General features: G+C 47.7%; 1 protein-coding gene across 3 annotated transcripts in view; it reads right to left on the minus strand.

Annotated features, from left to right (window-relative positions):
- Window positions 1–12,514, minus strand: part of CERS4 (ceramide synthase 4) — a 96,347-nt gene that overhangs the window by 16,779 nt on the left and 67,054 nt on the right. For all 3 annotated transcript variants that reach the window (XM_081177937.1, XM_081177939.1, XM_081177938.1), the window contains exons 2-3: window positions 10,211–10,384; window positions 1,241–1,358 (exon numbers count right to left, since the gene is read on the minus strand). In XM_081177937.1, the coding sequence (XP_081034063.1) occupies window positions 1,241–1,358; window positions 10,211–10,383 (291 nt within the window). In that variant the 5' untranslated portion in view covers window position 10,384. The remainder of the gene's footprint in view (window positions 1–1,240; window positions 1,359–10,210; window positions 10,385–12,514) is intronic.

A 12,514-nucleotide genomic window follows, 5' to 3' on the forward strand; every position in this document is an offset into this window, starting at 1 on the left:
CAACCTAGCAGTTCGAAAGCACGTCAAAGCGCAAGTAGATAAATAGGTACCGCTCCGGCGGGAAGGTAAATGGCGTTTCCGTGCGCTGCTCTGGTTCTCCAGAAGCGGCTTAGTCCTGCTGGCCACATGACCCGGAAGCTGTACGCCGGCTCCCTTGGCTAATAAAGCGAGATGAGCGCCGCAATTCCAGAGTCGGTCACGACTGGACCTAATGGTCAGGGGTCCCTTTACCTTTTTAACATGACTAATTGCAAACCAGGCAAGCTGTAGAAGAAGTGATCTGGATACAATTGCATGCATTTATGTTTTTGGGGGACAAGGGGCAGGTGTGGAGGACTCCCTGGTCCTGAATGGGGTCACTGTGCCCCTGAAGGACCAGATGTGCAGCCTGGGAGTCATTTTGGACTCACAGCTGTCCATGGAGGCACAGGTCAGTTCTGCGTCCAGGGCAGCTCCATCTAGTACGCAGGATGAGACCCTCCCTGCCCACAGATTGTCTGGCCAGAGCGGTGCATGCTTTGGTTATCTCCCGCTTGGACTACTGCAATGCGCTCTCCGTGGGGCTACCTTTGAAGGTGACCCGGAAACTACAACTCATCCAGAATGCGGCAGCCAGACTGGTGAATGGGAGTGGCCGCTGAGACAACATAACACTGGTCCTGAAAGACCTCCATTGGCTCCCAGTATGTTTCGGAGCACAATTCAAAGTGTCAGTGCTGACCTTGAAAGCCCTAAACGCCCGAGTATACCTGAAGGAGCGTCTCCACCTCCATTGTTCAGCCCAGTCACTGAGGTCCAGCGCCGAGGGCCTTCTGGCGGTTCCCTCACTGCGAGAAGTGAGGTTACAGGGAACCAGGCAGAGGGCCTTTTCGGTGGTGGTGCCCGCCCTGTGGAACGCCCTCCCATCAGATTTCAAGGAAATAAACAGCTACCTGACTTTTAGAAGACATCTGAAGGCAGCCCTGTTTAGGGAAGTTTTTAAATGTTTTATTGTGTTTTCAATATTCTGTTGGGAGCCGCCCAGAGTGGCTGGGGAAACCCAGCCAGATGGGCGGGGTATAAATAATAAAATATTATTATTATTGTTGTTGTTTCTGTTTTTCGGAGGGGAGGTGCTGGTGTTGTACATTCACATTCCACTTTGTTTAGTGGCTGAAGAATAGCAAATCTGGCAGGATAAAACAGCCCTCCTTCTAGGAACCAGTAGAACCTGGTTGCAAAGACTTCTGCAGCCACTTACCTCTTTGGGGCTTTTCCCTTGCGTGGCGTAAAAAGCTTCCAGGACGGGGTTCGGAGGAGCTTTCCTTCGCACTTTCTCCCTCAGTCCCATTTTTCTGCTCAGCGGCACAGCGACGATCCTACAGAGGAGAATAGGTCAGGTTAGTAGGCCTTGTTCTCTGCCTGGGTTTGGTCACAAGATGCCAGGAAAAGGAACAGAAGGCAACTTGGGGTCAAACACTGCCTGTTAGCCACTTGGGACGCGGGTGGCGCTGTGGGTTAAACCACAGAGCCTAGGATTTGCCGATCAGAAGGTTGGCGGTTCGAATCCCCGCGACGGGGTGAGCTCCCGTTGCTCGGTCCCTGCTCCTGCCAACCTAGCAGTTCGAAAGCACATAAAAGTGCAAGGAGATAAATAGGTACCGCTCCAGCGGGAAGGTAAACGGCGTTTCTGTGTGCTGCTCTGGTTCGCCAGAAGCGGCTTAGTCCTGCTGGCCACACGACCCAGAAGCTGTACGCCGGCTCCCTCGGCCAATAAAGCGAGATGAGCGTCGCAACCCCAGAGTCGGCCACAACTGGACCTAATGGTCAGGGGTCCCTTTACTTTACTGGAGTCACTACAGGTAGAACGAGGCTTCCTCGCTGTCGTCACAAGTAAAGGTAAAGGACCCCTGGACGGTTCAGTCGACTCAAAGTCGACTAGGGGGTTGTGGCGCTCATCTCGCTTTCAGGCCGAGGGAGCCAGCGTTTGTCCGCAGATAGTTTTCCGGGTCGTATGACCAGTAGGACTAAACCGCTTCTGGTGCAATGGGACACTGTGACAGAAACCAGAGCGCACGGAAACGCCGTTTACCTTCCCGTCGGAGTGGTTTTATCTACTTGCGCTGGCATGCTTTCGAACTGCTAGGTTGGCAGGAGCTGGGACAGAGCAACGTGAGCTCACCCCGTCGCGGGGACTCAAACCGCCAACCTTTGGATCCCTGCTCCTGGCAACCTAGCAGTTCGAAAGCACCTCAAGGCGTAAGTAGATAAATAGGTACCGCTCCGGCGGGAAGGTAAACGGCGTTTCCGCGCGCTGCTCTGGTTCGGCAGAAGCGGCTTAGTCCTGCTGGCCACATGACCCGGAAGCTGTACGCCGGCTCCCTCGGCCAATAAGCGAGATGAGCGCCGCAACCCCAGAGTCGGTCACGACTGGACCTAATGGTCAGGGGTCCCTTTACCTTTTACCAGCTCTGTGATTCTGTCCCCTTTCACACGCCCAAAGCAGTTTCCAGAAAACTCTCTATATCCCTCTCTCCCGAAACCCTTTTTGCCTATAAAGCAGCCGCTTTGTAATGGAGCAATTATCTCTCAGAGCGATGCTCTCCGGCCTTTTTAGAGGCAGCTCATCAATAAATACTCATCTGGCTCTTCCTTTAAACCCCGTCGTCCCAGGGACTGGCTGTGCTTGCAGAGAAGCAATTTAGCAATGCCTAAAGGCAGGCTGCTGCAGCTTAGAAGATGAGGACGTGAGGTGGAGGCTGGATGCAGCACCCGCAAGTTGCAAAAGAGAAAAGGCACTCTGCAGATGCTCAGAGGCAATTTAGAGTGAAAGATGTGGGTTGCAGAGAACTGGGTTCCAATCCCCAACCACCTATTGGAACGTAAGTCCAGCATCTTATTCTTGTGACCACCTTGTGTCCCAAATGCAGCAATACGACCGGAGGCAAGTCTTCCCTTTGTAGAAGCTCAGTCCTGGCAAAGAACTCTCAATTATTGGCTCCATCTAAATCTAAATGCACCCGGTCTACTGCCCTTAGTGACACAAGACCCCCATATAAGTGCGTGGTCTAAAATTGTGCACCAAAAATTCCTCTCCTTTTTTTAAAAAAAAATATTTTTATTAAGTTTCTTACAGATATAACACATATCACAACAAAAGAAAAACAGAGGGGGGAAAATGAAAAAAGACAAATCACAAATATAAACAAAAAAGAAAATAAAAACAAGGTACCTAAACACCTAAATAACACAAACTAATTACTGTATTTTTCGCTCTATAACATGCACTCGACCATAACACGCACGTAGTTTTTAGAGGAGGAAAATCTGTAGGCATGCCACCCGTAGGCATTCACTCCATAACACGCAGACATTTCCCCTTACTTTTTAGGAGGAAAAAAGTGAGTGTTATGGTGCAAAAAATACGGTAATTATTTAGACTTCTAACCTCATAAACATATTTTGGGCTTCCTCCGAGCCCTCCCATCTGAATTTCCTTGTAATTAAAATGTAGCAGTTTTCTGGTATCATTTTTTAAAAAACACAGTATTCCAATTAAAATTTCTTAACTTTCCTTTAGGTTCTAAATCTTATTTATTTAATTAACTCTTAATTTAATCCTAGGCCTAATCTGGTACTTTCAAGTAATTTCAAATTTTTGATATCACAGTATTTATTCAAATAGTCCTTAAATTTCTTCCACTCTTCTTGGTATCCCTCTTCTTTTTGGTCGCGGATTCTTCCAGTAAGGTCAGCGAGCTCCATATATTCCATCGTTTTCATCTGCCATTCTTCCACAGTTGGTAATTCTTGTGTTTTCCATTTCTTGGCTATAAGAATCCGAGCGGCCAAAAATCCCCCTTCTGCGGACTCCACCTACATCAGCTTCTCACTATGGGGTTTATTAAAGCAAAAAAGCTAATTGGACAGCGTCTGAAGGACAAAAGAACAATCTGGCCATTATAAAGAAAATCTTTCCTTGGTATGCCTTTCCCCCCCCCTTCTCAGTTTGATTCCCTGGCACCATATTTGTATAAATTGTTGTTGTTGTTTAGTCGTTTTGTCGTGTCCGACTCTTCGTGACCCCATGGACCAGAGCATGCCAGGCATTCCTGTTTTCCAATGCAGTTTGGTCAAACTCATGCTGGTCGCTTCGAGAACACTGTCCCACCATCTCGTCCTCCGTCGTCCCCTTCTCCTTGTGCCCTCCATCTTTCCCAGCATCAGGGTCTTTTCCAGGGAGTCTTCTCTTCTCCTGAGGTGGCCAAAGTCTTGGAGCCTCTGCTTCAGGATCTGTCCTTCCAGTGAGCACTCAGGGCTGATTTCCTTCAGAATGGAGAGGTTGGATCTTCTCGCAGTCCATGGGACTCTCAAGAGTCTCCTCCAGCACCAGAGTTCAAAAGCATCCATTCCTCACGAAGAGTTGGACACGACTAAACGACTAAACAACAACAGTACCGCTTCCCAGAAAGCCTTTACCTCTCTACAAGTCCACCACATGCGGTAGAAGATACCTTCCCTTTCTTTACATTTCCGACGATTCCATGATTCTAGGCTACAGGGAACGGGGGCTTTACTGAGAAATCAGAACTGATGTGGCACAATTAGGTACCTTTTCAGAAACTGCCATTCTGTTGCGAGTTGCATTTTGGTTTCCAGGCGGAGCCACCTAAACGCTGGGAATCATTTTATGGGCTTTCGCTGGAGGAGGTTTTCATAGGGCTTTGGGCTGATCTTTTTATTGCCTGTCGGGTTTTATGGAAAGAACGCGTCGCACCGAGGACTCGCAAAGGGTGTTCTAGGGGCGGAGGGCGGATTTGCTCTGGGAAAGAAAGTTGCCAGGAGCTCATGCGCCGAGAAATGCAATTCTTCAAAGAAGGACGCCCGAGACAAAAATCCTCTTGCCCCGTCTGTGATGTCCTTTTCGCATCTTCCCTGTTTAAAAAGACGGTGTAATACAGTGGTACCTTGGGTTAAGAACTTAATTCGTTCTGGAGGTCCGTTCTTAACCTGAAACTGTTCTTAACCTGAGGTACCACTTTAGCTAATGGGGCCTCCTGCTGCCACCGCGCGATTTGTGTTCTCATCCTGAAGCAAAGTTCTTAACCCGAGGTAATATTTCTGGGTTAGCGGAGTCTGTAACCTGAAGTGTCTGTAACCCGAGGTACTACTGTACTGTACTAGGCAAACTAAGACCCAGGGGCTGGATCCGGCCCAATCGCCTCCTAAACCCGGCCCACGGACGGTCCGGGAATCAGCGTGTTTTTACATGAGTAGAATGTGTCTTTTTATTTCAAATGCATCTCTGGGTTATTTGTGGGGCCTGCCTGGTGTTTTTACATGAGTAGAATGTGTGCTTTTATTTAAAATGCATCTCTGGGTTATTTGTGGGGCATAGGAATTCGTTCATTTCCCCCCCAAAGTATAGTCCACCCCCACAAGGTCTGAGGGACAGCGGACCGGCCCCCTGCTGAAAAAGTTTGCTGACCCCTGGTGTAATAGATCTCTGGCAGACATGTCCAGGCGGTTGACCGCAATCAACAGCCAGATCCCGGGGTGATTGCTGTCGATCGTGGGACCTATATTTGGCGTGTTGTCAATCTTTTCTTCCCTGGCAGCCGGCGGCAGGCATGCGTGCGATTGACAGCGCTGGAGTTTAGGGTGAGTGGAGTTTTGTAACCCCCCAATAAAAAGATCAACAACTCTTTCCACCCAACCACCGCACACACGCTCCTTCTCTGGATAGATCACTGCCTTTTTTATATACGGGGAGTAGATTGCAGTATCCTGAGAGCTGGACGTGCCTTCATCTATGGTATTAAATGTTTAGTAATATTAGGATTTAATTAGGACTCGTATGTTCTAACTGGGAGAGAAGACTGCCTTGATGTGACCTCGATAGGGATTTGTGGTGTTTAATTAGTATCTATGCGTAAGGACTGTGGGGGTTTGGGCTGGGTGTTCATCAGTATGCGGATGATACCCAGCTCTACCTCTCTTTCAAATCAGAAGCCGTGATGACGGTGAAGGTCCTGTGTGAGTGTCTGGAGGCGGTTGGAGGATGGATGGCGGCTAACAGATTGAGGTTGAATCCTGACAAGACAAAAGTACTGTTTTTGGGGGACAGGGGGCGGGCAGGTGTGGGGGATTCCCTGGTCCTGAATGGGGTGACTGTGCCCCTGAAGGACCAGGTGCGCAGCCTGGGGGTCATTTTGGACTCACAGATGTCCATGGAGGCGCAGGTTAATTCTGTGTCCAGGGCAGCTCCATCTGGTACGCAGGATGAGACCCTCCCTGCCCACAGACTGTCTCGTCAGAGTGGTGCATGCTCTAGTTATCTCCCGCTTGGACTACTGCCATGCGCTCTACGTGGGTCTACCTTTGAAGGTGACTTGGAAATGACAACTAATCCAGAATATTTGGGTAGGAGAGCCAACATAATGCCAGCATATTTCACATCCGGCAACCTATGTGCTCCTTTGTTTCAGATAATACATAGGTTGTTGTTGTTTAGCTGTTGAGTCGTGTCCGACTCTTCATGACCCCATGAACCAGAGCACGACAGGCACTCCTGTCTTCCACTGCCTCCCGCAGCTTGGTCAAACTCATTATTTTGACCAATACATAGGTAAACGAGTCTAAAAAGCCCGGGACGTTAATTTTCACGGCCCTCTAGCGGCTACGGTGGCTCGTTTACCAGAAGTCATGTACAGTCATACCTTGGAAGCCGAACGGAATCCGTTCCGGGAGTCCATTCAACTTCCAAAACGTTCAAAAACCAAACTGCAGTTTCTAATTGGCTGCAGGAAGCTCCTGCAGCCAATCGGAAGCCACGGAAGCCCCGCCAGACGTTCGGCTTCTGAAAGAACGTTCACAAACACTCACTTCCGGGTTTGGGAACCAAAACGTTCAACTGTTAAGGAGTTCATCAACCAAGGTATACCTGATTCTGAACGAACTAAACCTTCTAGTATGGGTTTTTAGCGTTTGATGTTTTATTTTGTTTTTATATGTGTTGGAAGCCGCTGAGAGTGGCTGGGGCACCCCAGACAGATGATAATAATAATAATAATAATAATAATAATAATAATAATAATAATAATAATAATAATAATAATAATAATTTATTTATACCCCGCCCATCTTGCTGGGCCTCCCCAGCCACTCTGGGTGGCTTCCATAGAAACCAAAAATAATAGATAATAAAATTATTACTATTATTATTATTAGTAGTAGTAGTAGCAGCAGCATACAGTTGTACCTTGGGTTAAGAACTTAATTCGTTCTGGAGGTCCGTTCTTAACCTGAAACTGTTCTTAACCTGAAGCACCACTTTAGCTAATGGGGCCTCCCACTGCCGCTGCGCGATTTCTGTTCTCATCCTGAAGCAAAGTTCTTAACCCGAGGTAATATTTTTGGGTTAGTGGAGTCTGTAACCTGAAGCATCTGTAACCCGAGGTACCACTGTATATTTTGCTTTAGGAGGCTTAGTTTGGGTGAGACAGCTCTGCAACTGAGGCTTAAACATGCCACGGAAAGTCATCACCTTGGCTGCGAAGTGTGGGTGACTAAGCTTCACTGGGGTGCAGAACAAAGCGTACCCCAATCCTCCAGGCTTCCAGGAGATCGCTTGGAGATAAACAGTTTGGGAACGCTTGGCTATCCGTGCCTTGCGGAAGTCACGGACAGCAAGTTGTGGCACGACTCCTCACAGACCGGGAATGTTTAGGAATGCTGGCGGTTAACCAAACGTCAGCTTCAAAGGTTCTTCAGTCCCGGGAAACATCACTTTTGAATCCGGATACCCACAAAAGCCAGAATTTCACCATTTGCAAACTTTGTGAGATAAAACCTGGTCGTGCAGAACAGGGCTTGTCACGGGGACTCCAGCAGTGGTGTTTGGGGGCTCTGTCAGAGGCCTTGATGGTCAGACTATCCTCCACCAGGGCCAGGGCCTTTTCAGTGGTGGCTCCGACCTGGTGGAATGCTCTGTCCCATGAGACCAGGGCCCTGCAGGATTTAACCTCCTTCCGCAGGGCCTGTAAGACAGAGCTATTCTGCCTGGCCTTTAATTTGAATTCAGCCTGATCTTTTATTTCCCTTCTCTTCCCTCCCCTTTTATGAAGATCACCCACTCTGAGACCCCACAGCTAATTCTCCCCTGGCTCAAATAGGACCAATTCAGCCCGCTAGCCCTGGGGATTATCTAATTGATTTTTAATTTTTGAATTTTATGGTTCTTCATGTTTTTATACTGTATTTTATGCTGCTTTTATAATTGTTTTAAAGTGTTTTACATTTGTTGTTAGCAGTCCTTAGCCTGGTTTTTGAACCGGGAAGGGCAGGGTATAAATAAAAAATTATTATTATTATTATTATTATTATTATTATTATTATTATTATTATTATTATTATTATTACAGTTCCCACTTTTTTGTGGGGTGGTGAAATGCAGTTTAACGGTATGGGTTGTATGGAGCCCATGCTTATTCTCCCTAAACTGATTTTTGATTTTTGAATTTTATTGTTTTTTTTATACTGTATTTTACGCTGCTTTTATAATTAAGTGTTTTAAATTTGTTGTTAGCTGCCCTGAGCCCGGTTTTTGAACTGGGAAGGGAGAGGTATAAGTAAAATTTATTTTTATTTTTATTTTATTATTATTATTATTATTGATGCTGGCCATCAGAAGCAAAACGACAAATGTTCTGAAAGAGTCGCTGCCAGTCCGTGTAGACCAGGCCTGTCCTAAAGGTTGATCGCGGGGGTCTCTGTATCGCAAGTCGATCCCCCAAAAGCTAAACAACTTTGGTCTCTCCCTCCAAAAAAAGCTCGGCAACTCTTGGCAACAACAATGGGTAGATAGCTGTCAGTATTTTTTAACACTGGGAGTAGATCGCGGTCGCTTGGGAGTTGGACCTGCCTGGTGTAAACGATATGGTGAAACCACAAGGGGCAAGACTAGAAGGCGTTTTCGGGAGTGGCACCCACCCTGAAGAGGTCAAAGAGTTCCACAACTATATAATTTTTCATAGACATATGAAGCCAGCCATGTTCCGGGAAGCTTATAATGTTTGATTTGGAAGAAGAAAGATCGCCCATGTTGAAGGATTCTTCAACATCAACTTCGTTGGACTGGTCACGTTGTGCGGATGCCTGGTTATCGTCTTCCAAAGCAACTACAGTGGTACCTCGGGTTAAGTACTTACTTCAGAAGGTCCGTTCTTAACCTGAAACTGTTCTTACCTTGAAGCACCACTTTAGCTAATGGGGCCTCCTGCTGCTGCCGGAGCATGATTTCTGTTCTCATTCTGAAGCAAAGTTCTTAACCCGAGGCACTATTTCTGGGTTAGTGGAGTCTGTAACCTGAAGCGTCTGTAACCTGAAGTGTATGTAACCCTCCAGTTGGAGAACAGTCCCTGCTCCTGCCAACCTAGCAGTTCGAAAGCACGTCAAAGTGCAAGTAGATAAATAGGTACCACTCCGGCGGGAAGGTAAACGGCGTTTCCGTGCGCTGCTCTGGTTCGCCAGAAGGGGCTTAGTCATGCTGGCCACATGACCCGGAAAAACTGTCTGCGGACAAACGCCGGCTCCCTCGGCCAGTAAAGCAAGATGAGCGCCACAACCCCAGAGTCGTTTGTAACTGGACTTAACTGTCAGGGGTCCTTTACCTTTACCTTTTTTATCCTAATAAAATGATTCAGGGACCTTTTCCCCCAGTGACCTTCAGCAGGATGCCACAAACAAGGTGCAAAGGCATCAATTTTCTGCCACCAGATTCCCCCCCTACCCCCAGAAACTAGTTTTTAGGGGTAAGCTACCCCTGAACATAAGGAACGCAGGTGGCGCTGTGGGTTAAACCACAGAGCGTAGGGCTTGCCGATCAGAAGGTCGGCGGTTCGAATCCCCACGACGGGGTGAGCTCCCGTTGCTCGGTCCCTGTCAACCTGCCAACCTAGCAGTTCGAAAGCACACCAGTGCAAGTAGATAAATAGGTACCGCTCCGGCGGGAAGGTAAACGGCGTTTCCATGCGCTGCTCTGGTTCGCCAGAAGCGGCTTAGTCCTGCTGGCCACATGACCTGGAAGCTGTACGCTGGCTCCCTTGGTCAATAAAGCGAGATGAGCGCCGCAACCCCAGAGTCGGCCACGACTGGACCCAATGGTCAGGGGTCCCTTTACCTTTACCCCTCAACATGGAGGCTCGTCAGAGCTTGCATCGATTTAACGTACCTTTCGAAGAAGAAGCGGATCACCACAAGCAGGAGGGCCAACGGCAGGCTCAGCAAGAGGTGGCGGGGCTGTGGGTAGCTGATCTCTTCCGTCTCCTTCATGTCCTCCCAGGTGATCCCTGGTGGGAGCCAGTATTCGTGGCGCCAAATCCACTCGGTCACTGGTAGCACCATCCTGCCCACAGGAGAAGAAAGAGAGAAGGAGGTGAGAGGGAGACAACGGGGGAAATATGTGGCGAGGCAGCGCGGCGTAGTGGTTAGGGTGTCAGATCTGGGAGAACAGGGTTCAACTCCCCATTTGGACACGGAGTCCACTCCTTAACTTTACAGAGGGAGGAGGAGCTTGATATAATAATTGTTGTGTATTGAGTCAAAGGATTGCATATCTGTATTATGATTGTCTGCATTTGCATTAGGGTAAAGTAACTGCCTTTTGGGTTTCAAAGGGTACAGCTACTATTGGTTCATTTAAGCTGCTCTATTTGGATCCTCTGTCTTATTGGTTTCCTCCAAAAGGCAGGACTGTGATTGCCTGATATTGTTCCCTCCAAAATGTATTCTTTCTAGCTAGTTCCCTGTCCCTATAAATGTAGCTTTCCCCTCCTCAGGCTTCAGTCTTGTTTGCCTTAATAAAGAAGTCCTTCCAGTAGCACCTTAAAGACCAACTAAGTTCTTGCTATGAGCTTTCGTGTGCATGCACAGTGGCGTAGCGTGGGGGGTGCAGGGGGGGCCGGCCGCACCGGGCGCAACATCTGGGGGTTAGGGTTAGGGGGCGCAAATCCACGGGTTAGGGGGCGCAAATCCACGGGTTAGGGGGCGCAAATTACTTTCCTTGCCCCGGGTGCTGACAACCCACGCTACGCCACTGTGCATGCACACTTCTTCAGATACACAATAAAGAAGTGTTACTAGAGAACACTTAATAAAGAAGTGTTACTAGAGAACTGTCTCCAGCATATTATGTCAAGAGAGCTGAAACCACAAACCCCCACGTCACAACAATAATAATTTATAATAATAATTTATTATTTATACCCCGCAAATCTGGCTGAGTTTCCCCAGCCACTCTGGGCGGCTTCCAATCGAGCGTTAAAAACAATACAGCTATATCGCCACCCCTTTGGGAAACTTGAAAGTCAATACTTTCACATACAGTGGTACCTGGGTTCTCAAACTTAATCTGTTCCGGAAGTCCGTTCCAAAACCAAAAGCGTTCCAAAACCAAGGCGTGCTTTCCCACAGAAAGTAATGCAAAACGGATTAATCCGTTCCAGACTTTTAAGAACAAGCCCTGAAACAGCAACGGAACATGAATTTTACTATCTAGTGAGACCATTCATCCATAAAATGAAAGCAGTAATCAATGTACTGTGCTATAAAATAAATATCACAGTATTGTAGATGATGAAAATTAAAGTTATTATTTTTTCTTATCTGCACTGATGATACTCATTGTTTGGATAGGGGGCTTTTATCCATTTCCACAATCACTCACTCACTCAGTAGCTGAACTGGGTTCCACACAGCCACGAAAACAAATGCCTCAAAAACAAAAGCGCCCAACTTAATCCCTTCCAGAAGTCCTTTTGACTTCTGAAATGTTCGGAAACCAAGGCACGGCTTCTAATTGGTGCAGGCGCCCTGGAAACAATAGCTGACAGCTGCATTGGACGTTCGGTTTCCGAAAAACGTTCGAAAACCGGAACACTTACTTCCAGGAACCAAGGCGTTTGAGAACCAAGGTACCACTGCATATCTGGTTTTGGGCTGCAAAACTGTTGCCACACCCTGTTTTGGAGCGAATCGGTTGGGGTTTGGGGTGATAGCTATGAGGCTTGAGTTCCAATCGCTAACTTGGTCAGGTACTGCAAAACAACCGCAACGGTTTGGCAGATGTTAGGAGAGGGTTCCAGATTTTTGGAAGATGGAGCAAGCTGGTTTCCTCCTGTTCCTGTAGGACTCAAATCAAGGGCTTTGAGTTACGAGAAAGGAGAAGCCGACTAAACATCAGGGGAAAACTTTCTGGTGATTTAAGGATGGCGGTAAGAACCATTCATTAGTGGAACGGTCTCCCCCGGGAGAAGGTGAGGAACGATGGAGGTTTTTAACAGCATCAGAACAAGATCAGGAAATCCAGGATGGCAAAAATCAGGTTTGGTGTTCAGAGAAGTATCCCTCAGTCCAGCCTCAATGGATGATAAACTGGTTCTGTCTAAACGTGTACAGTGGTGCCCCGCAAGACGAATGCCTCGCAAGACGGAAAACCCGCTAGACGAAAGGGTTTTCCGTTTTGGAGGTGCTTCGC

The sequence above is a fragment of the Podarcis bocagei genome, assembly GCF_964188305.1.
Source record: "Podarcis bocagei genome assembly, chromosome: 18".
NCBI classification, from domain to species: domain Eukaryota; kingdom Metazoa; phylum Chordata; class Lepidosauria; order Squamata; family Lacertidae; genus Podarcis; species Podarcis bocagei.